The 27,055-nt window shown below is 42.5% G+C and overlaps 1 protein-coding gene across 1 annotated transcript in view; it reads right to left on the reverse strand.

Moving 5' to 3' along the window:
* arhgap46a (Rho GTPase activating protein 46a) overlaps positions 1 to 23,420 on the reverse strand; it is a 42,110-nt gene extending 18,690 nt beyond the window's left edge. Inside the window, exons 1-2 of the mRNA XM_089009835.1 lie at positions 23,272 to 23,420; positions 4,338 to 4,793 (exon numbers count right to left, since the gene is read on the reverse strand). Of these exons, the coding sequence (XP_088865961.1) occupies positions 4,338 to 4,793; positions 23,272 to 23,285 (470 nt within the window). The 5' untranslated portion in view covers positions 23,286 to 23,420. The remainder of the gene's footprint in view (positions 1 to 4,337; positions 4,794 to 23,271) is intronic.
* Positions 23,421 to 27,055: the final 3,635 nt, after the last annotated feature.

Genomic DNA, 27,055 nt, shown 5'->3' on the forward strand with positions numbered 1-27,055 from the left:
ACTACACAGAATATAACTTATTTTACATATAATAAATGTGCCATGGTATTGTAATTAAAGAAATAAACTGTTCTGTATAATAAACTCGTTTTATTTACCTTTGTGATGCTCGTGGATGGCTTAATGGAATGGATAGCTTTTGCATAGTGTCCCAAGAAGCTCTGGGTTGTAAATCATGGAAGTTGATATTGCCTGATTGATGGGAATTTTAACCTTGCAGTCTACACTCTGCCTTTGAACTATCAATAAAGTTGAAACGAGTCCAAATTCCCTTGTGTTTTCTATCCATTTTCTTACTCTCTGTCGTCTGCCTTTCCTGTTTTCATATACATCTATGTGTTTCTCTATACCCCCCAATGTTGCGTGTGTCCTGCTGCGAGTGTCCCCTCCCTCCTCTACCATGGTTCTTGACTAATCACGTGTGGCTTTAACCGAAGACACGGGGCCGGGAAAAGAGGACAAAAAAAAGTAGGCTGCCATTTCTAGCTCCTTGTTAGGAGTTCACTTCAGAGATCCAGCTCCAAGAACCGGCTTGTTCGCCAACGACACATCACTCATTGTGGCGCTCCGTGTGTTTGCCAAAATTATATTCTCACAAATTTAACGTTTGTAAGGCGAAAAGTTTGTTAGCTAGAGCGTTCGTAAACCGAGGTATCACTGTATTTGGAAAACTTTATTCATTTATTGGGGGTGCGCCTTACAGTCCTTGTTCACCGAAAAATATGGTACCCAAATTGGACAAAAGCTGATTTCCGTACGGAACAAAAAGCCTGAATATTTTCAACCAATGTGCATCAGCTATGCGACTCCTTCACAATTTTGGTCAATAGGATCCAGAGTCTCATTGTCCCACAAAGAAAGTGGACAAGACAAAAGCGTTTGGGTTAGGACAAGGGAGTAGTAGCAGAGTAAAATGTCTGTGTAAGCTCTCAGTCGTACAGGAGGGGTCCATCGATGAGAAGGTTTTTTCAGCCGTCATCTGTACTTCTTTCAAAGTGTCGGACGTTTCACTTCTTATCCAAGAGGCTTCGTCAGCTAACTAAAATCTTGTTGCTGGTAGTTTTGACCCTATATATATCCCTACTGTCCAGACGTGGCGGTGTCAGACTCTGTTATGATTGGTCCCTGCTCTCAGGTTGGGGGGAGCAAAGGACTACTCCCTGCGGCTACACTGATTACTTCTATTGTCCTGCCTGAGTATGGTGTCTACGACTGGCCTGATTGCCCCATTTGATCAGGTATCACCTCATCAGCATAACTAAGCCTATGTTGCGTCAGTAGTCGGTTGTAGGAACGATCCAAATTGAACCTCACCCCACCATGGCGATTTAGTGAAGGGTTTTTGCTGTTTTATGAAAATAACTTATTTTACTCCCCTCGAAAACCATTTATTTTCTTTCGCTAAGATTTTAACCTCATTGTCGTCAAATGAGTGATTGCTAGCTTTTAGGTGCATATGTGCTGCCGATTGAGGCCCACTAGTATTATCCCTGCGATGTTGATAGTCTTTTTTTTGAGAATTTGTTTAGTTTCCCCAATGTATTGATTTTTACAATTTTCATTTTTACAATGTATTGAATAAACTACATTACTTTGTTTTTCATTTGGCAGCCTATCTTTTGGATACCTGAGAGCAGGGACCAATCATAGCAGAGTCTGTCACCGCCACGTCTGGACAGTAGGGATATATATATATAGGGCCAAAACTACCAGCAAAAGATTTTAGTTTGCTGACGAAGCCTCTTGGATAAGAAGCGAAACGTCCGGCAGCTTCAAAGAAGTACACATGACGGCTGAAGAAACCTTCTCATCGGTAGCAGAGTAAAGCATTTCTGAAAGGCTTTTTTTTCTTTTCCAACCATCTTGCGAGAAACACCTGTCGCACAACAGCTGAAGCGACACACCTCCGCCCGAGCCAAGATGTCTCGCGGCTGTGCGTGACTTTGGCCCGGAATTCACCATGTTGGGAACATTGGATTTTTCCGGCGGGGGTGCCCAAGCATCCAGTGGTGTGTAACCGCAAAAAGATGCAGCAAAGTCATCACTAAGAACGTTTCATTCTGAAGGTGTGACTCAGCAAACGCTTCACACAGTCCGAAAAAATGGGGCCACGGAGACCCCGAGTCTGAAAAAGGAAAAGTCGCCACGGCGCAAGGTGTCTTGTTGGGAGGCGGCTGGAATGTTGTGAGTAATCACGGGCAACGCTCTCGTGGAACTGCACACAAGCGCATACTTAGGAGGCCAAACAGTCTTTGCCGGGATTTGTTGTCGAAAAAAAAAATCTAATGGCAGAGGCGGCTCAGGGTCAGCACACAGAAAGACACAGAGTCGCGGTGGCCGTTTGCTAGACCAAACAGACACGGCATGCGTGGAATCTAAAGGGTGGAGATCAGCGGTTCGGACCAGGCCTCAAGGCCAAGCGTACGACGGGATCTCCTCTTTGGGGCCTTTTTGCGTCAGCGGAGGGGCAGGGGGGCGAATTTGGCAGTGGAAAAGAAAATGCGGAAATGTGGAAGCGCTCGATAAGCGAGGGGGAAAATGGAAAGACAGTTTGAGAATGACCCAGAGAGTGGTCCAATGAGAGTGGTCCAATGTCAAAATGGTGATTTGGGAAAGATATTGTGACAACCCGCGCCACTTCGCCATCTCTCCTGGCAACCGCCGCTGACGAAGCGCAAATCCCACCCGGCGACCATGGCATTACAGTGATACCTTGGTTTACGAACGCTTTAGCTCACGAACCTTTCGCCTTACGAACATTGAATTGTGCTTTTTTGCGCCTGTAATGGGCAGCATCTTCACAGCCCCGCTTTGTTCAGCGGAAAGGCCGGTGCTGTTGGAAAGTCTGCGGCTGGATGGATGCATGGCTTGTGAATCCCGCGAAAAGAAGAAAGGAGCGTCAGCGCAGAGCGCCGAAGCGTATGTGGAACTGTCGCGGCTTGGAATTGAAGCGCAGAAAAATTATCCTGTGACTGTAAAGTGTTCTTGAGAGTTTTGAAAGGTGCTTACAAATGAAATGTATTATTATTGAGTGGAGTACTTTTGCTATTATGGGACCGAAAAAAGACCCCACCGCAGGCTAGTGTTAAGCCAAAGAGGACACAAAACAAAATTACGGTTGAGCAGAAGAAGGAGATCATCAAGAAGCACGAACGAGGTGTGCGTTTGTGTGACTTAGCATCCCAGTACTAGGATGCTAAGTCGACCATTGCTACGTGTGGCTAAGGGTGTTTCTGTATTGTCTAAGCAACGGTCTCAGGCAACAGAAGAGGTTGAAAAGCTTTTGTTGATTTGGATCAACGAAAAGCAGCTAACAGGGGACAGTGTGTGAGGGTATTATCGCAGAGAAAGCACAGCAACTTCACTTGGACATCATCAAGTGGCAACTACATATCTAATGTTAAGCAGATTCCTTACTTACAGACAGTGTATTGTAGGTGTTCAAATACCTGACATGTTTCGGCGACTACTTCCGCCTTCGTCAGAGTGTCGGACACTCTGACGAAGGCGTAAGGAATCTGCTTAACATTAGTTATCAAGTAGACAGGATGAATTTAGTACAACAACTACATATCTACCTATCTGACCTTCTTCAAATTTATATTCCCTCTCGTTCCCTCAGATCCTCTTCCTCCCTCCACCTCTGTGTGCCTCCCTGCCCGTCTCAGCACGATGGGTGACAGAGCTTTCAGCTGCTCTGCCCCCAAACTTTGAAACTCACTTCCTTCCAACATTCGTAACATCGATTCTCTTCCCACCTTCAAGTCCCATCTCAAAAGCCACCTATTGCATTTTCTGTGTAGCTCTCTCTCTCTCTCTCTCTCTCTCTCTCTCTCTCTCTCTCTCTCTCTCTCTCTCTCTCTCTCTCTCTCTCTCTCTCTCTCTCTCTCTCTCTCTCTCTCTCTCTCACTCTCTTCTATTTATAATTGTCTTTTATTCATTGCATTGTATTTGAGATTGTATTTTATTTATTATAGTACCTATGCTTGTCTGTGACTGTAAACTGCTTAAAATGTAATGTATTATTTATTATTATTATATCAATGACCATTACAAAGGCAAATAAAACGATTTTATTACACAGTAGTTTGTTTCTTTAATTACAATACAATAGTACATTTATTATACATAAAATAAGGTATATTTTGTGTAGTTTTAAGGCTTATTTAGGCGAAAATTATGTTTTATGGGGACCTTGAAACGGATTATTGTCATTTTTAATGGTTTTCTATGGGAAATTAATGTTTGGAAGACGAACTTTTTGCCTTACACGCACTTTCTGGGAACCAATTAAGTTCATAAGCTGATGTATCACTGTATTGGTGGGGGGGGCTCACCTCTGCGGTTCTCCGAGCTCATCGCCATGTCCGTTGGCCGGCGATCTGACATCCGCCGCCGGCTCTGCGTTGGCAGCCATTTCCGGGCCATTTCCGCCTCGCTCCGGCGGAAGTGGGCCCTGGGTCCCCACATCGCCGAGACTCCCGGAGGTGCCCTGCGGGTGCCTCTCGTCGCTCGCTGCCGTTCGCTCGGCCTCGCCGCAGCGCTTCATGGCCTGCAGCTGGGACAGGGGCACGATATCTGCCCCTTGCGGCCGATGCCAGACGGTACGGCGCCCCGCCGAGTTGTAGTAGTAGAAACGGCCGCTTTGGGGGTCAAAGAGCTCCCACCACTGGTTGCCATCCGCCTGGCGAACCGCAGAGCCCACAGGAGGATTCCAGCCACATTCACCGGTGGCCAAGTTCACGTACATGCGCTCGCCGGAGCGCGGCTCCAAAATCTCCACCCAATCAGAGCTGCTTCCAAGCAAGCACCATAAAAGAAAAAGAAAACAACAAAAAATGGCGTTTGTCAAGGAATATCGTTGATTTACAGCACAGAAGTTTTTTTTTGCCACGAACCACATTGTAGTGTGGTTGATCATCTCATGGGCTGTAATAATAACAATAACAATAATAACAACAACAACAATAATAATAAAAATAATAATAATAAAAACAATAAATATTATTATTTGTATTATTTTTATTATTGTTATTACTAATATAATTTCTAATTATTATTATTATTATTATTAACAATAATAATAATAATAATAATAATAGTAATAATAATACTAATAATACTAATAATACGACTACTACTAATATTTACAGATTATACAGATTTTTTTTCCTTCCTCAAAACCAATCAAAAAAACATCAATTAAGAAACAAAAACAAAAAACACCTCAATAATAAACCCAAAAAAATACCCCCCCCCCCAAAAAAAAAAAAAAAAAAAAAAAAAATATATATATATTATGATGATGATTATTATTATTATTATTATTATTATTATTATTATTATTAGTGTAGGTGCTCTTGGGCAAATGTCAATGTAATAGTTTGCCAACGGAAAAACAAATGTGTTTTTTGTAAAAACTTGTTCAGCAACAACTAACCACAACCATGGTCCAGGTTTTTGGGGTGGGGCGGGGGCAAAGGGCTATTGCTGTGCCTATTTTTTTTCCTTTCCCAAAACCATTACAGAGCGCTGTGGTTCAAAAACCTATGTAGGATGGATGCACTAGATTAAATAAAAAACATGCAAGCGCCACATGCACATGCTTCAAATCATTTTACTTGTAAGGTAAACGGCAACAGCGCGGTGACGCCGGTTGTATGTTACTCGCAAAAAAGATGACAGGTGGACGCCACAGCCGGTGAGCCGCCAGGTATCGATCGCATCAGCAGGGCACAAAGACCAACGCAGGCAATGCCACGAAGGCAAAAAAACCACAGCGCTCGACTACAATCACAGAGGAAGGGCGGCTGACTCAGCAGAATAGATGGAGGCAACGAAAAAAAAAAAAAAAAAAAAAAAAAAACAGTTAACCGAGTGAACATAGGGAAGGGGCCAACTCGCTTTCTAGAAGAGTACAAAGGGCACAGATAAGCCACACACAAAAATCCAACTCAATTTCAAAACACTATCAACTCAAACAGCGACGAGAACTGGCGAGACCGACATAACATAACATAACATAACATAACTTTACGTGCCAGATATTGATTTAAAAAACGAACAACTAATTTTCAAATTTGAAGTAAAAAATAATAACTGTTATCAGTGTCTGAAACTCAGGACAAAAAGTTAGCGGACACCAGGGCAGACAACTCTCAAAAGTTGCCTGCCCCATTTTTCGCAACTTGAAACACAATAAGACGACTAATCACAAAAAAAACCATTGTTGCAAAGTATGAAGGATTTTTTTAATTAAGGATGTACCTACCACAAAAGCTCCCTTGCTTAAATTATGGTAAATATCACTTGGTGATGATTGGATTGGATTGGATATGCCTTTATTAGTCTCACAGAGGAGAAATTTACATTTCACAGCAGCTCCAGTTGTCGTTTGTCCATACACTGTTCGTCATGTTGCACAATGCAATGCTAGCGTCGTCAGCTACAACCCTTCTTTCCACTATGCTTTTAATAATAATACATTTAATTTCTAAGCGCCTCTCAAAACTCTCAAGGACACTTTACAGTCACGGGATAATGTACGTTCACGTTTTGTAGCGTCAAAAATTTTAGCTTCTTTTGAATCTTCTGGGGCTGAGGTTCTGTGCATCTACTTTGAAAAATGATATGCAAATGCACGACCTTATAATGCTCGGGAAAGTCCGAAGCAGGTTTCTGATTGGCTGCAGGTTTCTGATTGGCTGAGTATGCAAATTGCCAAACGCATTGAAATTCCCAAACCAAACAAAGATTTTAAAATCGGAATAATGTTTTGATTTCAAAGTCTTTTTTTTTTTCAAAAAATCATTTTTTTTCAAAAAAGTTGTCGGCCACCTGGCCGGAAACGTTTTGTAAGTTGTACGCCCGACGTAAATGTTGCACGCCCCGGGTGTCCGGGCTGACGTTGTTTTAGGCACTGTTGTTATCGTGGTTTACATAGGACAATTTGAAAGTTTGGTTCATACTTTAGCAAGCATCATGAAATTTAACAAGTTTGATTTGCTCTTGCGGGCCGAATAAAATTATGTGGCGGGCCAGATTTGGCCCCCGGGCCTTGACTTTGACACCTGTGCTGAAAAAGATTCAATCAGCTCACGAGTAAGACAGATGTCTGAAGGAAATACCGTCGAAGCTCGTTACAACCGACCTCGAGGGACAGTATGTATCTGCTTGTCTCGAAATCTGCTCTAATTTTGCTGTCACTGCATCCTTGACACCCCACTATCTTTCACTCCCATATAAACAACGTAACCAGATCTGCGTACTTACCTACGCAATATCAATTGCCTTCGCCCGTCTCTCACTCCTGACACCACTGCTATCCGCGTTCATAGTCTTGTCACCTCTCGGATTGACTATTGCAATTCACTTCTCTTTGGTGTCCCTCAGAAAATTCTCCTCAAACTTCAACTCATCCAGAATTCTTCAGCCCGGATCATCACTAGAACCTCATCCTTTCACCACATCACCCCCGTCCGTCCTACAAGAGCTCCACTGGCTCCCGGTCAAATATAGAATCAACTTTAAAATTCTTCTTTACACATTTAAAGCTATCCATAACCTTGCACCCCCATACCAATCTGACCTTCTTCAAATTTCTATTGCCTCTCGTTTCCTCAGATCCTCTTCCTCCCTCCACCTCTGTGTGCCCCCCCCAGCACGATGGGGGACAGAGCTTTCAGCTGCTGTGCCCCCAAACTCTGGAACTCACTTCCTCCCAACATTCGTAACATCGATTCTCTTCCCACCTTCAAGTCCCATCTTAAAACCCACCTATTTAAAATTGGATTTTCTGTGTAGCTCTCTCTCTTGTTTCTATGTATAACCGTATTTTATTTATTGCATTGTGATAATATTTTATTTATTATAGTATCTATGCTTGTCTGTGACTGTAAAGAGCTTTGAAAGGCGCTTAAAATGTAATGTATTATTACTGTGGACACACAAAGTGATGTTCCCATGACTGGAGTAGCTGTAGGGCTGTCATTCACAAATCTTTGGAGAATTGATTATCCTATCGATTATTCCATCCATTACGGGAGCAATTGCCCTTCTCCCATGTGACAATTTCATTTAGAACTACCGTGTGGAAATGTTCTCACTGAGCTACCGCGGAAGTAATGACATGGAACTTGATTTTGTTCTTCGTTTTTCAACCTCAAACATTCGGTGAACTTTGCTATGCCGACAATCAGAGAGCCGTCTCGTGGCCAATGCTTTTATTTTCCTTTGAAAGCACGACGGAGCTACTTGACAGTCCCTTTACCCTTGTGAAGCCATGAAACAAAATTTCGGTCTGCAACGACGATCAGACCACCAGAGAAGAGGAAGTAGCAGTGTCGCTACTATGTAGTGTCGACACTATGCGTCCGTGTGTCTCCGCTGGGAGGCCATCTGGCCCGATCCGCCGCAGCAAGAGAAGGGTCCTGACCTTATGCGCATCGAGTATGCATGGGTCTTTCCCAACTGCTCTTTCACTCTGGAATTTGAGAAAACGCGCTGTCCTCGAATTTCTACACTGAAGGAGGGAGGGGGAGATAAACTCATCCAAACAAGGAGTTTTATAAATGTGGATTAAGAAAAAAATAAATTTCAAGCATTCTTGTGTAAACAATCTCAAAACCTGATTTTATGTGCAATGCTTGGCACAGGAAGCAACCCCCCCCCCCTAACCCCCCGTGCACTTAACACAGCCTCCAAAAGAACCGTTTGCATGCGAGGAATCCGACGGAACTTTACATCAGGGTCCCGCCCACGTGTGGTTTAAAAAAAAGAATCGATGTTTGTTCCCATGTCCACAAAAGAGACTTGCACGTATCTCCAAATCACTTGGATGCAATGATACCGAGAAAGTGACAGAAAATTCAACATCCCTGACAGGACTGTTTCCTTCGCTCGCTTGTTGCTTTCACAAACAGCATTTTCAGCCCGTGGTGAAGTTGCCGGGCTTTGTTCACAGAACCCGAGAAGCAGGAAGACGCTCCGATTCAGATCCAAAAATTCCTTAAACGTCAGCCAGGGGAGCATTCGACATCAAGAGAAAATCCAGGAGTTGGGTTATAAAAACAACTTCAGCCGTCATCTGTACTTCTTTGAAGGTGTCGGACGTTTCACTTCTTATCCAAGAGGCTTCGTCAGCGAACCAAAATATTTTGCTGGTAGTTTATATAGATCCCTACTTTCCAGACGTGGCGGTGCCAGACTCTGCTATGATAGGTCCCTGCTCTCAGGTTGGGGGGAGCAGAGGAATATTCCCTGAGGCTACACTGATTACCTCTATTGTCCTGACTGATTACTTCTATTGTCATGCCTGACAAAGGGTCTACGACTGGCCTGATTGCCCCATTTGCTCTGGTATCACCTCATCGGTATAACTAAGCCTATGTTGCCTAAGAAGTCTGTTGTAGGAACGATCCAAATTGCCCCTCACCCCACCATGGCAATTTAGTGAAGGATTTTGCTGTTTTATGAAAATCGCATCTTTTACTCCCCTTTCAAACCATCTATTTTCTTTCGCTAACATTTTAAACTCATTGTCGTCAAAAAAATGAGTGGTTACTAGCTTTTAGGTGCATATGTACTGCCGATTGAGGGCCAATAGTATTATCCCTGCGATGTTGATAGTCTTTTTTTGAGAATTTGTTTTGTCTCCCCAATGTATTGCTCTTTACAATTTTCATTTTTACAATGTATTGAATAAACTACATTACTTTGTTTTTCATTTGGCAGCCTATCTTTTGCATGCACTAATTTCAAGTGTTTATCGGTTTGAAACAAGTAGGAATTTTGTGTTGCCAAAGGACTCATTGTAGTTTTTCAGAAACACCTGCAATGTAAAGTACTGCTACTCCTCTCCTTTTATTATCTTCAGAATTTTGCGTTTCATTCCCTATTCTTTTCTTTTGACATTTGTTAATAGACCACTGAGGGTAACCACAGTTTGTGAGTGCTCTCCTGACATGTTTTGACTCCTTTTCTCTACCTTCGACTCTTGTAGGTATTAGTTTAGCCCTAGGATTCAGGGTCCTGATAACTCCCCTTTGTGTTGTAGAGGGTGGTTAGATTCAAAAAGTCAGTATTGGTCAGTGTGCGTGGCCTTCCTACGACTGAGAGCTTACACAGACAAACTGCTCAAATTAAGGATTCCTGAAAGGGGGGAGCAGAGCAAAACTCATTATTATTCATTTGTGTATTTATACTTGCTAAGTGGCTTGAGTTAATCATTTGAAAGTGAAAAGGCAGAAAACCGCTGAAAACAAAAGCCCACCGAAGCGCCTCGGCCAGCCTTCTCCCAAAAATGTTCATAAATGGTTTGGAATGCAGCTTGCACCACCTCAGCCAATCTCAGATGGATTTTGTTTTTTCATTTGATAGAAAATAAACCTCATCGAGCACACTTATAGGACTGAAAGACAGAAACCTGTTTCAAAACCAATTTGTTTGAAAACCGAACCGTTTCCCATTATAATCAATGGAATAAATGTCTGCTTTTTTTAATCGATATTGAACAATACAAACACGGCAACTTACAGTGTAACGCTAGACGAGAATAATGTCCGATTTGCGAAGATCTCAGCCAAACACGTCTGCTTTTTAATAAAAACTTGATTCAACAACACTAATGCACTAATATTTCATCCGCCCCATTTCATACAGAACGCCCAACAAATTAATGAATAACTAGTTTTCAAATTTGAAGGAAAAACTCATAACTGTTATCAGTGTCTGAAACCCATGAGAAAAAGTTAGTGGACACCAGGGCAGACAACTCTGAAAAGTTGCCTGTCCAGCCATAAAGATGCCTGCCCCATTTTTCACAACTTCCATCCATCCATTTTCCGTACCGCTTATTCCTCATTAGGGTCGCGGGGGTTGCTGGATCTCAGCTGTCTTCGGCACGAGGCGGGGGACACCCTGAATTGGTTGCCAGCCAATCGCAGGGCCCACAAAGACGTACAACAGTCACTCTCACACTCACACCTAGGGACAATTTGGAGTGGTCAATCTGCCTGCCATGCAAGTTTTTGAAGTGTGGGAGGAAACCGGAGGACCCGGAGAAAACCCACGCAGGTCCGGGAAGAATGTGCAAACTCCACACAGGGAGGCTGGACCGGGACGCAAACCGGCGACCTCTGCACTGTGAAGCCGGTGTGCTAACCACTCGACTATCGGGCCGCTTTTTCACAACTTAAAACACAATAATAATACATTTCATTTCTAAGCGCCTTTCAAAACTCTCAAGTTCACTTTACAGTAACAGGATAAGTTTTTTTCTGTGAGTGAGCAGCAGCAGCCACACGCGCCAGAGTTCACTCAACCCAAAAGTAACTCAAATAGATAGCAAATTAGTGAATACCTAGCGAATAGATACGTCTGTGTAAGCTCTCAGTCATACAGGAGTGGTCCATCGATTTCTTCAGCCGTCATCTGTACTCCATTGAAGGTCTCGGACGTTTCGCTTCTTATCCAAGAAACTTCGTCAGCAAACTAAAGTCTTACTGGTAGTTTAGGCCCCATATATATATATCCCCACTGTCCAGACATGGCGGTGCCGGACTCTGCTATGATAGGTCCCTGCTCTCAGGTTGGGGGGACCAGAGGACTACTCCCTGCAGCTCCACTGATAGTTCCTATCGTTCCGACTAACCACTGGCCTGATTACCCCACTTCGACCGGTATCACCTCATCAGTATTACTAATCCTGTGTTGCCTAAGCAGGCTATTGTATGAACGATCCAAATTGAACCTTACCCCACCAAAGTGGAGTAAAAGAAGCGATTTTCATAAAACAACTAAATCCCTCATTAAACCCGTTTTGTGAAGTGAGGTTCAATTTGGATCGTATATATATATATATATTTTTTTTTTTTTCGGGAGACGGAAAAAATATCGATATAACCAGACTATCGATATATCCGATCCTGCGGCATGTAAATTTTCTCCTTGCATATATATATATATATATATATATATATATATATATATATATACGTTAATAACCATGAACGCGAATTGTGCAGTTGAAGACGTCTTGAAAATCTATTAGCTGGCTATCTTGTTATTTAGCTGGCTATCTCTGTATCTATGAGCTATATAGCTAGCTAGCTATTAGCTATCTATTCGCTATGATATTAGCTATCTATTCTCTAGGTATTAGCTATCTATTCGCTAGCAAATAGATATCTATTCACTATCGATGAAAAGGTCTCTTCAGCCGTCATCTGTTCTTCTTTGAAGGTGTCGGACATTTCGCTTCTTAACTTCGTCAGCAAACTAAAGTCTTACTGGTAGTTTAGGCCCTATATATATATATATATATATATATATATATATATATATATATATATATATATATATATATATATATATATATATATATATATATATATAAAAGAAACCTTTTCATCGATAGTGAATAGATAGCTAATACCTAGAGAATAGATAGCTAATATCATAGCAAATAGATAGCTAATATGATAGCAAATAGATAGCTAATAGCTAGCTAGCTATATAGCTAATAGATACAGAGATAGCCAGCTAAATAACAAGATAGCCAGCTAATAGATTTTCAAGACGTCTTCAACTGCACAATTCGCGTTCATGGTTACAAAAAACACAACCGCATAGAGACGCTCGGAAAAGCGCCCGTTCCCAACCGCCTCGTTCTTTCAAAATCAAAACGGGCCACGGAGAAATAAAGCGATCCTCCACAAGCGATAGTCAGCTCCCAAAATAATATGAGCGCGTCTATTCATACCACCACCCCCCCCCCCCTCCCGCAGAAGGGAAACGGCAGCATACGACTCATGGAATCTGCCCCATTGTTCCACATCCGTGCCAAAATGGAACTGGCACGTTTCCCGGCAACACTGAAAACGGGACTGGACAAACACACTCGCTTGAAAGCAGTTAACTTAAAGGACAACAGACACCATTTTTTTTAACTGACATCAGAAAAACGTTTTATAGCATCTAAAATACCCAAAACACGCAAGCCGATATTTTTTGTCAAATCCAGAACACCAATAAAAATGACTTCAAGGTTCCTAAAACTGCCACAAAATGAGCTTGGAACTGGGCAGATTCAGAAAGTCCCGCCACCTTGTTCGTGATGTCACTCTTGGTCTTACTCATCCAGTTATGAATAAAATTTAAATAGTTCTGAAGAGGAAAGCAGAAATGTTTGCAATCGATTAAAGAATTCCTTCCGTATCAATTCGAGCCGTCTGGACTCCAATGTAGCGCCCAGAAAATGCACAAGATGGCGCACAAGCTCTGTTGGAAATGGGCTGATTTGTCTGCTGGGAATTTGTGTCAGTGAGTATCAAATAGTAGTCTTGATGCAACACACAACGATTCACCCTCGCGTTATTTATGTAGTTTTCCTTCTAATTTCGCGATCAACACGGTGTTTTCAGATGAAAAAAGTACCCAAAATGCATTGTGTGTCACAGGCGTTCCTTCCGCGACGTCACCTAGGGCATCGTCATCAACTCGAAAACAAGACTTCATGAATATTCAGCGCAAGTCTTAAAACGTAAAATATAGCAATATGCGGTGAAATCTTTGTAAAATGCGCTCAGTATAAGTCATTTGAAGGGATTTTACAAATTATGGACGCAACTTGTCCAGGGGTGTCGGATGTCCTTTAAGATTGAACTTCTTCTTCTATTTCACACAAACAGTACGCAATTTTTTAGTTTGAAATATTTAAGTTTTTTGGGGGAGTTGGGGAACAATGTGCACAAACCTCGCTGGTGTGCAAAAGCTTTCGCAAGCCCTTCTCTGCATTCAGGCATCCAGAACAGTCAAAAAGAGCGATGGGGAGTGGGGGGGTGCACATGGTTCAGATGACAGAAAGAAAGTGGTGCACCTGTTCAACTCAAATTCATTATCTCTCCTGTTCCACACCTCCCACTTCTGCTGCATCGCCAGGCTCAAAGGTTAGCCTGGCGCAGAACGCAGCTTGATTGCTCCATGTGTGACATCCGTGATTACACAGGTGTCAAAGTCAAGGCTCAGGAGGTCAAATATGGGACGCCACATCATTTTATTCGGACTGCAAAAGCAAATCAAACTTGTGAAATTTCATGATGCTCGCAAAAGTCCAAACCAAAATTTCAAACTGTCCCATATAGACCACAAAAATAGTCATTATTCTTGACTTCAAATGAGAACTAAAGAAAACTATTATATACTACTATACCAGGGGTGTCCAAAGTCGGTCCTCGAGCGCCTGTTTTCCAGCTCTCCCAGGAGCAACACACCTGATTCAAATGATCAGCTCATCAGCCAGCTCTGAAGCAGCATCAAAATGGTCCTGATGATTTGAATCAGGTGCGTTGCTTCTGGGAGAGCTGGAAAACAGGCAGGACGGCGGCCCTCAAGGACCGACTTTGGACACCCCTATACTATACTATTATTATTATTATTATTACAGGGATGAGAATGACAAATAAGAAAAAAGTCTGGACAAAAATGTGATTTCAACAAAATGGCAGAATGAATTATTTAAAATAACTTTGTGATAATACTCACCATTAATATAAATGGTTTTCTGTTCCTCATGATTGGTAAAAATCCAGCCAAACCATCGGAATAAAACTTGCCGGGTACATACGCAAGGTTACTGCTAGCTAGCCTGCACACTGCTCATTAGCATGCATGCTTGCTTTCTGCTGCCTCTCACAGAAGTATAGTGATGCTAACGTTAGCATGGGGCTTGTGATAGTGCCACAGACATTCAACTGTTTCATCGATGGTATTGTTTCATTGCAAATTAGAATCTATCAAATTAGAACCTGTTCTCTCCACAAAGCCAAATCCTTGGGTCCATTCAAGCTGATTTTTTTTACACATCTACTTATTCCAAAGGGGGCGTTTACCTGTTTTGACATCAACGGCACCTAAATCAAAATCATCCGATCAAAATGCCGCTTTCCACCAACCGGGTGTTAGTATCATCCAATGAAAATGGGGCTTTCCGCCAACACAAGCCGAAACAGGGAATGAACAGCGAAAAAGCGAGAATACATATTTAGTTTTATCTTGTCATTTTGGTCTGAAAAAGTCGGAAATCCTCCGATCGGCAGAAAATTCTCATCCCTGTTATTATTGTTATTATGTTATGTTATGTTATGTTATTTTTTTAGTCCAGTCGGGGGCTGCTGAAAATGGCTGGTGGCCCGCCAAGGGCCCCCAGGCTGGCGTTTGGACACCATCAGTCTAATCATTGCATCAGAGGGTAAGCACTAAAAGGTCACAAATGCATGACGACGACAGGCAAACTAATCATTGCTCAAACCACAAGGCCGCATTGCCACTAGGAAATCACTCATGTGACAAAACCCCCCCCCCGAAATGAAAGCGGTTTAGGGTGGAGTCTTCAAATTACCCCATTGCATTTGACCTTTGCTTCGTTGTATGAAGACAAACAAATCCAGAAGGCCGCTAATTTTAAAAGTGGCCTGGCACGGCAAAAATGTCTCAGCAGAACATGAAACCGAGCGATGACGGCTAATAAGAGAGGGTAGCGCCAAGGAATTCTGGACTCCCCACCCCCACCCCTCACTAAGTACAGACAGGTAAAACAGGTCAGGCGGGAACTCTTGGGCATCTGAACAGTCCCATCCATCCGTATCAGAGTGGCTGGAAAGTCATCCAAATAATTAACCACAATTACCACATTTAGCGACGATTAACCACAAGACTTTTTCAATGCCAAGTGCGATCACTTGATGATTGGGGCGGGTGCGAGTTAGCCCCATGGCCTGAAACGGTAAGAACTCGACGGTCCGGTTTTGGATAAATTTCAACCGGCACGGCCTTGGCAAAATGTCAACGCGTGTGGTCCGCTCTCAAATGATTCAGCGCCTGGAAAAGAAAAGCATCTCGAGTCGTCCTGGAGAGGAGAAGGTGAACGCCTGGTGTGAAACTACTGGAATTTTTCTCACAACTTTTTAAACGTTCCGACGAACAAGCGGGATCATCCCGTTTTGTCCTTGGCGCTAATTATTGGCTTCTTTAAAGGACAACCGACACCTCCGGACAAGTTGCATCCATAATTTGTAAAATCACTTCAAATGACTTCTACTGAGAACATTTTACAAATACAGTAAAGTCTCGTTATATCGATATCGGTTATATCGATAGTACTGCTTATTACGATACTATTTCTATGAACGCAAGGAGAAAATTTACATGCCGCAAGATCGGGTATATCGATAGTCCGGTTATATCGATATTTTTTCCGACTCCCGAGAATATCGAGATAACGAGACTTTACTGTATTCACCCGCATATAGCTATATTTTCCCTTTTAAGACTTGCGCTGAATATTCAGGAAGTCTTGTTTTCGAGTTGATGGCGATGCCTGACGTGACGTCACGCAGGGAATGCCCCTGACCGAGGAAGCGACACACAATGCATTTTGGGTACTTTTTTTCATCTGAAAACACAGTGTTGATTGTGGAATTAGAAGGAAAACTACATAAATAACGCAGTGGTGAATCGTTGTGTGTTGCAGCCAATTGCGGTAACACGCATAAAGAAGGTGTAAGTTGACACAAATTCGCAGTGGACAAATCAGCCCATTTCCAACGGAGCTTGTGCGCCACCTTGTGCATATTCTGGGCGCTACATTGGAGTCCAGACGGCTCGAATTGATACGGAAGGAATTCTTTAATCGATTGCAAACATTTCTGCTTTCCTCTTCAGAACTATTTGAATCATATTCATAACTGGATGAGTAACAAGAAAGCATCTTCTCCAAATCTGAACTCTCTGAAGCCATTGTTTTGATTCTGGAGCAAGGCAGTTTGTGAAGGAATATCCTGGCGTGACGTCACGAACAAGGGGGCGGGACTTTCTGAATCCGACCAGTTCCGAGCTCATTTTGTGGCAGTTTTGGGACACTTTCAGTCATTTTTATTGGTGTTTTGCATTTGATTAAAAATATCAGCCGGCGTGTTTTGGGTATTTTAGATGCTATAAAGCATTTTTCTCATGTCATTTAGGAAACAAAAAAATGGTGCTGGTTGTCCTTTAATAACCAATTGAAAATCACTTGCATTTTTTGTTTGGACAGAAAAAGAGGGAGCTGTGGGCAAATATTACATTTCCTCCCACTCTTCGTTTTTAACAAATCTCCAAATGACTTTTTATTGTACAATCTAACCTGGGCTTTCGAACGTCTCAGTTCCTGACCAATTCAGTTTTTGACCAAAAACTAACCTTTTTATGCCTCGGTTCACAACCAAAAATAGGTTTTCGGCGAAACTGAGCACACCTGAATGCACCACTGGACTCCCCTCCGCTTCCTTATATGTCACTTCCTCGTGTCGCGTCTCATTGTGACGACACATAATCCTCGTGTAGCGTTCCATTGTGAGCAGGCGTGTTTGTATTGTTTGATCATGATTACAAAAAAAGCAGATAATGATTGCATTGATTTCAATGGAAAATGTTTTGGTTTTCAAATAAAATCGGTTTTCGAACAGCTTTCTGGAACGGACTATGGTCAATATGTTTCGCATGTCGCATGTTTATGCAGTCAAAGGTTGGTACCTTTGACTGCATAAACATGCGACCCAAATTTTTTTTCTTATCCGAGCATCCACACAGGTTGAGTCTGGGGTCTTGCTTGGATTCAAAATGGTTCCCCAAGTTGCACAAATGTCCCGTAATGACTCGCGGTAGTAAGCATGACAAAAGCCCCTGAAACGCAGCCTCGTCGAACCAAAGTTCGCCACGCCGCGGAACAACGGTGACTATTGTCGGAGCGACAACTTAATTCAGCACAGAGCTCGCTAACGTTGCTTCGACGCGGGGCATTCCAACTCTGTTGTGAGGGACGCACTTCAACAGCTGCCCTCAACCAAAACGAGCCAGGATTTCCCTTGGCTAACAGGACAGGATTCCACAAAGGGCAACCGGTCAGCGGCCATTTTTCTTCCCAAATTGCGTTGATTCACTCCCTCGCCTCGTCTACGTGCTCGACATCTCCTCGTTCGCCTCGCTCAGTGTCATGACTAAACTTTCCTCTCGGAAAACGTGTGCAGGTTTCGACACCTGCGTGTGTTTAAAAGGTACTTTCTGTTCAAAGGCCTTTTTGTTCAGCTCACCAGCTTTCAGAGCAACAACAATGGGGCCAATTGTCCAAACAAGGGAAGATAAGTCAACCTGTGAGGAGGTTGCGCTTTTTAAACACGCCACGTTGCATCGCAGGGACATTGCTAGCAAGAACGGCAAACTTCACCAACGTCACATCTGCAAGCTAGCCAAACAAGGTTTCCGCGCATGTCTGCCTCCAGTAGCGATCTGCAACTTCTTCTCGAGGCCCCCCCCCTCCCCCCGACGACATGACAAATGAGGCTGCGTCTAATCCCAGAGTAGAGTTACAGGGTGAGCGGGGGGTCAGCGAGTGACCGCATGAGAAACAAACACACCAATTGTCCTCGAGTGGAAGTAAAGGTGCAGGGTGTGTTTAACCCAGTTAAAGAGACACGTCCACCCGCAGATGAGACCACAAACATACAGTACAGTGATACCTTGGCTTACAAACTTAATTGGTTCCCAGACCGAGTGTGTAAGGCGAAAAGTGCGTATCCCAAAAATTAATTTACCATAGGAAACCATCAGAATGAGAATAATGTGTTCCCAGGTCCCCATAAAACATAATATAACTTTTTAATGTCCTAGGTCTTAAAAATACAGAAAATATACCTTATTTTATGTATAATAAATATGGCATGGTATTAGAATTAAAGAAATAAACTGTACAGTATAATAAAGTCGTTTTATTTACCTTTGTGATGGTCGTTGATGGCTTGATGGAATGGATAGCTTTTTGCATTAAGTGTCTCAAGGAGCTCTGGGTTGTACATCTTGGAAGTTGTGATATTGCAACAGATACAGATGCAAGCAGGCACACTAGAAATATCATTAATAGCTGGTTCCCTTGCTTGTCTTTTCATTCCAAATTGAACTGATGGCTAGTGCGGGCTATTTGTGGAGCCTGATTGATGGGAATTTTAACCTTGCAGTCTACACTCTGCCTTTGAACTATCAAAGTTGAAACTAATCGAAATTTTACTGTTTTCTATCCATTTTGTCACTCTCTCTGTATCGTCTGCCTGTCTCTTTCATGTTTAAACCACCTCCCCTCACTGCTGCGTTCTTGACCAATCACGTGGCTTTAACCGAAGACTGGGGCGGGGAACAGATGACAAAAAAAATGTCGGCAGCCATTTTCTTTTTTGGAGAATGGCTTCCCTCTCTGTCTGTAAACGCCCCCCTCACTGCTGTGTTCTTGACCAATCACGTGACTTTAACCGACGACTGGGGGCGGGGACAAGAGGACCAAAACAAGCCGGCTGCCATTTTGTTGTTAGAAGAACGGGCTCGTTCGCGAACGACACATCACTCATTGTGGCAGCTACGTGTGCCCCCTGAAAAATTGTTTGTATGCCAAGGTAAAATTTTCCCAAATTTAACTTTAGTAAACCAAAAGGTTAATGTGCCAAGGGGTTCGTAAACCGAGGTATCACTGTATATGCACTGCAGGCATTTGTCGGAAAAATATCATTAACCCTGATCATGGCATGTGGCTATCAAATCAAATTGGAATGAGTTAATAAAAACTAATAATCAATCTCCATTCATGCTAACATACAGCTAGCTGTGTGTATTGATTCCGAGGAAAGGAAAATCAAAAAACAGATCAGTCAAAAAACAAATGCAAAAGGCTCCATGGTTCAATCACAGCTATTTGCTTCAGATAAACGTCAAATAATGAAAATGTCCTTTCCAAAATGGTGGACACAATGTGTACACTTTCAAAAGTTTGTATTTGAACAAAAAAATATGAACCGAGTCGATGTTGACCAACATTTACTGCCGGTAGTTTTTGCACACAAATGACACACTGTTGAAGCAGATCTTAATCCTTTCATTCGCAAAGCTTCAGAACCTGATCGACAGATTGACGTGTGCGGGCAAATCACCTTAACCTCATTACGGCGCCAATATGGCAGCCTTTGGATATATGAAACCTGGTGGCCCGCTAATCTATATTGATTGGATCAACAAGACACCTAAGTAGAAAAAAAGACAAGGAGACGTCAACAGACAGATGTTGTCATGGAAGCTTGAGAATCACTTCCTCTCAATTCTATTTTGACAAAAAAGAATGGACATCCACCTGGGGTGTCCAGGGCAAGGGTCGGGAAGCTTTTTGACTAAGAGAGCCATAACAGCCAAATATTTAGAAATGTTTTTCAGTGAGAGCCACATGCGCACACACACAATACACTGTATAGAAAGTACAGTGATTTCAACAAAATGTCAGAACGTATCATTACAAATAATTTTGTGATAATCATCACCATTAATATGAATGGTTTTCCGTTCCTCATGATTGGTAAAAATCCAGCCAAACCATCGGAATGAAAGTCAACTTGCTGGGTTCATACACAAGGTTACTGCTAGCTAGCCTGCATCCTGCTCATTAGCTTGCACGCTTGCTTTCTGCTGTCTCTTACAGAAGTTTATTGATGCTAACGTAGCTTTGTCAAAGTGCCACTGACATTCAACTGTTTTATCAATGATATTGTTAGAATGACGGCAGAACTTGGTTTCTCCACAAAGGCAAATCCTTCGGTCCATTCAACATGAAATGGACAATACTAGCCCTCTTTTTTTACTTGTCAGGCTTATCCAAAAGGGTGTGCTTACCTGTTTCGACTGAACGGTACCTAGGTCAGTATCATCCAATCAAAATTGCACATTCAGCCAACTGCAGCCCAAACAGGAAATGAACAGCGAAAATACGTATTTATTTTTATCTGCGAGCCAGATGCAATCATCAAAAGAGCCATAAATGGCTCGCGAGCCATAGGTTCCCGGCCCCTGATCTAGGGGTGTCGGGGGACATTTTGGCCAAGTGGTGCGGGCCGTGTCAAATATTATTTTTAGTATCTTGTACGGCAGGGGTGTCAAACTCATTTTTATTTTTTTTGCCGCGGGCCACATAGTAGTTACTGTTTCCTCTCAAGGGCCGTTATGAATTTAGGGAAACCAGTAGAATGTTTCATCTCCTCCACATATATCTACAGCGCACAACAAATTAATCAATAACTAGTTTTCTAATTTGAAGTAAAAAATGATGACTTATTGTAATAATAATAATAATAATAATAATAATAAATTTCATTTACAAGCGCCTTTCAAAGCGCTCAAGGTCACTTTACAGTCACAGGATATTTTTTTCTGCGGGTGAGCAGCGGCAGCCACACACGCCAGCGTTCACTCAACTCGGAAGTAACAACTCATTCACTGTCAGACACGTGCAAAAATGTGTCAACTCCAAGTGCCAGGGTTTTTGTCATTGTCACTTGAATTCCAGGACCCACGGAATATTGGTTTAAGGACTACATAAACATTCAATATAGCAGTAGAAACTTCAAATTCTCCTATTCCTAAATTATATGGGTCTGGAGTTATATGAGCTTGAAATGAGGACAGCTGGCAAAGTACAATGCAATACATACATATTGGTTCATATAGCGATTGAACAGCAGCTATTGTGTCTGTGTAAACTCTCAGTCATACAGGAGTGGTCCATCGATGAAAACGTCGACAAGGTGTCGGACGTTTCGCTTCTTATCCAAGAAACTTCGTCAGCAAACTAAAGTCTTACTGGCAGTTTAGGCCCCATAGTTATGTCCCTACTGTACAGATATGGCGGTGCCGGACTCTGCTATGATAGGTCCCTGCACTCAGGTTGGGGGGAGCAGAGGACTACTCCCTTCAGCTGCTCCACTGATAGTTCCTATCGTTCTGACTAACGACTGGCCTGATTGCCCCACTTCGACCGGTATCACCTCATCAGTATTACTAATCCTATGTTGCCTAAGCAGGCTATTGTATGAACGATCCGAATTGAACCTCACCCCACCAAACCGGTTTCATGAAGGATTTAGTTGTTTTATGAAAATCGCTTCTTTTACTCCCCTTTCAAACCACCTATGTCTATATCCTTCATTAAACCGGTTTGGTGGGGTGAGGCTCAATTTGGATCGTTCATACAATAGCCTGCAAGACAATGGAAGTAATCAGTCAGGACAGTAGAAGTAATCAGTGTAGCCGCAGGGAGTAGTCCTCTGCTCCCGCCAACCTAAGAGCAGGGGTCAATCATAGCAGAGTCTTGCACCAACACGTCTGGACAGTAGGGATATATATATATATATAGGGCCGAAACTACCAGCTAAAATCTTTAGTTTGCTGACGAAGCCTCTTGGATAAGAAGCGAAACGTCCGACACCTTCAAAGAGGTACAGATGGCGGCTGAAGAAACCTTTTCATCAACAGCTATTGTGGTTTATATGGGACAGTTTGAAATTTTGGTCAGGAGTTTAGCAAGCATCATGGCACGGGTTGAATAAAATGATGGGGGGGGGGCAGATTTGGCCCCCGGGCCTTGGCTTTGACACCGGTGTTGTACGATATAAAGGGTGGACAGCCCTGCTCTAAATTCGCCTGAGTTTTGAACGTTCTCGTGGGGGCCAGAACGATAGAAAATGGACGGGCAGCACCGACATCACAATATCAGAAATGCATTCAGTCAGAGAACAACCGCATGGTTGCATTTTATCACTACGGTAGCTTTAGCTTTCAGTAAAACATGTGAATTAAAACACAGAATATTCATCACAACCTGAGATTGAAGGCAACCCGGGTGCGTGAGGAAAGCGCCATGTGGGGGAACTTCAAATCGGGAAATCGAGCCAATCCCGTTTACGATGTCGCACTTGGAATTGCGTTCGGAGTAGCAAATTGCTGGCGAACATTAGCCTTCCGTTTTGGTTGCGGCTCTTAAAACCACACCAAAAAAGTTACGTGGCCAAACGGCGCGGCGTCCAGGAAAAGTCTTCAAAGGTCATGAGGTTGCGGGGAAAAAAACTTCTCTCGTTTTACCGATTCTTATAATAGAAGCAAAAGTGCATGTGGCGCTACACGTTTAAAGCACAAGCAACGTCACAATTAAAGAGGTGACATAGACAAACGAAAAAATAACCCCAACACCCAAACTTTGTGTGGTTCAATTAGTGGATAGACACATCGTGAAAATAGCGGCGAAGCATCGTAACTCGCAAGTATCCGTTGTGGTTTGCTGTAGGCGGTAAGAGAAGTTTACCCAGCTCACGTTCCAGTCACTTAGCGGTGCACAGCGCAATTTAACTTCGATAAATACACAAAACTTCAACCTACCTGGTCCCGGCCATTTTTTCACATTGTAAAAAGCGTAGCAAACACAAGTTAAAACGAGGTTTGTGCTCGAGTCGCGGTGAACACCAGTCAACCACCGTCGAACTGGACCGTCCTCCTCCACTGGAGAATCCGAAAACGAATCTCCGCCCCAGCACGTGAGTCGAGAGGAGGAGGACTTCATTCCGCTCCAGGAACAGCCGATGGGACCCCCGCCATGGAGCACGGAGGCTGTTTTGCTCATTTGCTCAACGAGAACAGTCAACTGCAGGATTTTCGCAAGCATTTAGCGCAGTAGTCCCCAACGCCCCGGACCGCGGACCGGCACCGGTTAATTGGTACCGGGCGACACAGGAAAAAAAAGAATTACTGTACATTACTGACTGCCGGTTTATGTTTTGGATGTTTTATTTTGAAAAACGGCAGGATCCTCTACATCACAGGTGTCAAAGTCAAGGCCCGCGGGCCAAATCCGGCCCGCCACATCATTTTTTTCAGCCCGCGAAAGCAAATCAAATTTGTTAAATTCCATGGTGATTGCTAAAATCTGAGCCAAAATTTCATATTTTTGGATGTCAACCACAATAAAAGTCATTATTCTTGACTTCAGATTTGAAAATGAGTCATTCATTAATTTGCTGTGTGCTCTATATGTAATATTTGAAGGGATTTAAACATTCTAATGGGTTCCCCAAATTCATAACGGCCCTCGAGAGGAAAACATAACTACAATGTGGCCCGCGGCAAAAAATAACTGACACCCCTGCTCTACATGATAGCGGCATTGTTTTTCGGCACAGTGATTGCCGTGGCACACGTGTGTGCTGTGAGAAACTATCCAATGCTCCTTAAAAAATGTTTAATTTTAAATTAAATTAAAATTTAACAAACATTTATTAGGTAATCGTTTTTCTACCAATATAATGTAAATCCGGTGTCCGTGCTGAAAAGACTGGGAGGGTAATTTAATATTCGTCCGTGTGGCAACACGTCACTGATTGCCTCTTTCCTGCGAGATGGTTAGTGGTGTGCCTAAAAAAATCCAATGTAAATAAAACGTGCCCTGGTTCAAAAAAGGTTGAAAAACACTGCTCTTTAACGTCCATGTAAAATATGTCAATTTCTGTTCCAAAATAACTTAACTTAAAGGGGCTAACCCAAGATATCAAGACCACCTGTATCGTCAAGAAGAAAGCAGAGTACGAATTACCTTCTTTGTGGACTTGAGTAGATTTTTCTCTTGACGTTTGATATCAGAAAGCAGATACATTTGGATATCTGCTCCCAAAGCTGGCAAAAGTAGTCACTGCTTGTGCTTGAGTCGATGTACAGGCTGGAGAAAAACGACTACAATTAAAAACGAACAGGCTCTGAAACAAGTTTTTGTTCAGACTTTCGGCTTGGTGTCTTCTTCGGGCGTAACCAGAGCGTGTCACGCACTTTGTTTGCCGTTTTTGCCAGTTTCCACGAGAGCAACCCACCCATTTTTTTCTTGTTTTGATTTGGCCCTGTGACAGGATTATGGATTTGCATCAATCACCAGCATATACCACAATACTGCAGTATTGTCAGGTGCTTAACAACAAAATTAATATATATTTTTTTTACTGTTATGCACATAATTTGATAACTTGGGGCAACAACAAAACCTACTCACAGTTTCTTTCTTTTAGTCATACGTCTGTGTAAGCTCTCAGTCGTACAGGAGTGGTCCATCGATGAAAAGGTTTCTTCAGCCGTCATCTGTACTTCTTTGAAGGTGTCGTACGTTTCGCTTCTTATCCAAGAGGCTTCGTCAGTGAACTAAAGTCTTTTGCTGGTAGTTTTGGCCCTATATATACCAGTTTCACCCATGGTGGCTAATCTGTACATGGAAGAGATGGAGAAACAGGCCCTCACACCCTTCCCGGGGACAAAATCTCAGCACTGGACTTTCGTCATAATTAAAAAACAAGAAATTCTTCACAGATCACCTCAACTCGGTAGACATCAATATTAAATTTACTTGTGAGGACATTAAAGAGAACCAACGAGCCTTTTTGGATTGTAAAGTAATTATAAAAGAGGACAGAGCGCTAGAAACAGAAGTCTTTAGGAAGGCCACGCACACTGACAAATACTTTTTCAATTCTAACCACCCTCTACAACACAAACCAGGAGTTATCAGAACCCTCCAGCATAGGTAGAGAAAATGAGTCAAAACATATCAGGAGAGCATTCACAAACTGTGGTTCAGTGGTCTTTTAACAAATGCCAAAAAGAAAGAATAGGGAATAAAACCAAAACTTCTGAATATACTAAAAGGAGAGGAGTAGCAGTATCTTACATTGCAGGAGTTTCTGAACAACTACAGAGTCCTTTGGCAACACAAAATTCCTACTTATTTCAAACCGATAAACACTTGAAGGCAAAAATTACTGCATCCAAAAGATTGGATTTGCCTTTATTAGGCTGCCAAATGAAAAACAACGTCATGTAGTTCATTCAATACATTGTAAAAATGAAAATTGTAAAGAGCAATACATTGGGGAGACTAAACAAATTCTCAAAAAAAGACTATCAACATCGCAGGGATAATACAAGTGGGCCTCAATCGGCAGTACATATGCACCTCAAAGCTAGCAACCACAAATTTTTTTTGACGACAATGAGGTTAAACTCTTAGCGAAAGAAAATAGATGGTTTGAAAGGGGAGTAAAAGAAGCTATTTTCATAAAACAGCAAAATCCTTCACTAAATCGCCATGGTGGGATGAGGTTCAATTTGGATTGTTCGTACAACAGACTTCTTAGGCAACATGGGCTTAGTTATGCTGATGAGGTGATACCAGAGCAAATGGGGCAATCAGGCCAGCCATGGACCTCATACTCAGGCAGGACAATAGAAGGAATCAGTGTAGCCAAAGGGAGTAGTCCTCTGGTCCCCCCAACCTGAGAGCAGGGATCAATCATAGTAGAGTCTGGCACCGCCACGTCTGGACAGTAGGGATATATATACGGCCAAAACTACCAGCTAAAGACTTTCGTTCGCTGACGAAGCCTCTTGGATAAGCGAAACGTCCGACACCTTCAAAGAGGTACAGATGACGACTGAAGAAACCTTTTCATCTCTTTTAGTCACTTTTTTCAAGACAATTTTCTTTAATAAAACCGTTTGGTAGTTGGTGACTATCTTCTAAATCAAATTCGTCGTCATTCAAGCGCTGATTATCGTCCATTTACGTCGAAGTTCAACCAATAGCCCCCTTCTGTAATCGCCCGTCTTTTTTTAACATCTATCAGTGTGATGACTTCAGTTGCCTCGAGAAATTCACTCGGGTTTGACGAGCTCGTTAGATGCTCAACTCAACCCAATCGTATTTCTAGAGCAAAAAATAATACATTAAAAACGAAGACCTTACAAAGCACAAAAACTGCCGAAGTGCCATCAATTCTCGCACTGAGTCAAAAGCCAATGAATAAAATGATTTTCAAACAAACAACACAGTAGATAGATTGATATTTGAATTTCAAATAATCAGAATCTGGGATATATTCCCTATTCCAAATAATGTAGTTTAGTCGGCACGGTTTTTGGCCTCCAGAGTCAAGCGGGCCGACGGCGACCCCTGCAGGGCACAAAAGGTGACGTCAGTTTTTTGGTCAAAACAACACTTTATTCACATTTACGGTCAGCACTCAAGTCTACGCCCCGGTAAAAGAAAAGAAAATTGAAGAAACGTATTTAAAAATACAGTCAGACTGCCAAATTTACGCAAAAAATGAACATAACACTGTCGTGTACTTTC

The sequence above is a fragment of the Hippocampus bargibanti genome, linkage group LG12 (genome assembly GCF_051943395.1).
Source record: "Hippocampus bargibanti isolate YZ-2025 linkage group LG12, ASM5194339v1, whole genome shotgun sequence".
NCBI classification, from domain to species: Eukaryota; Metazoa; Chordata; class Actinopteri; order Syngnathiformes; family Syngnathidae; genus Hippocampus; species Hippocampus bargibanti.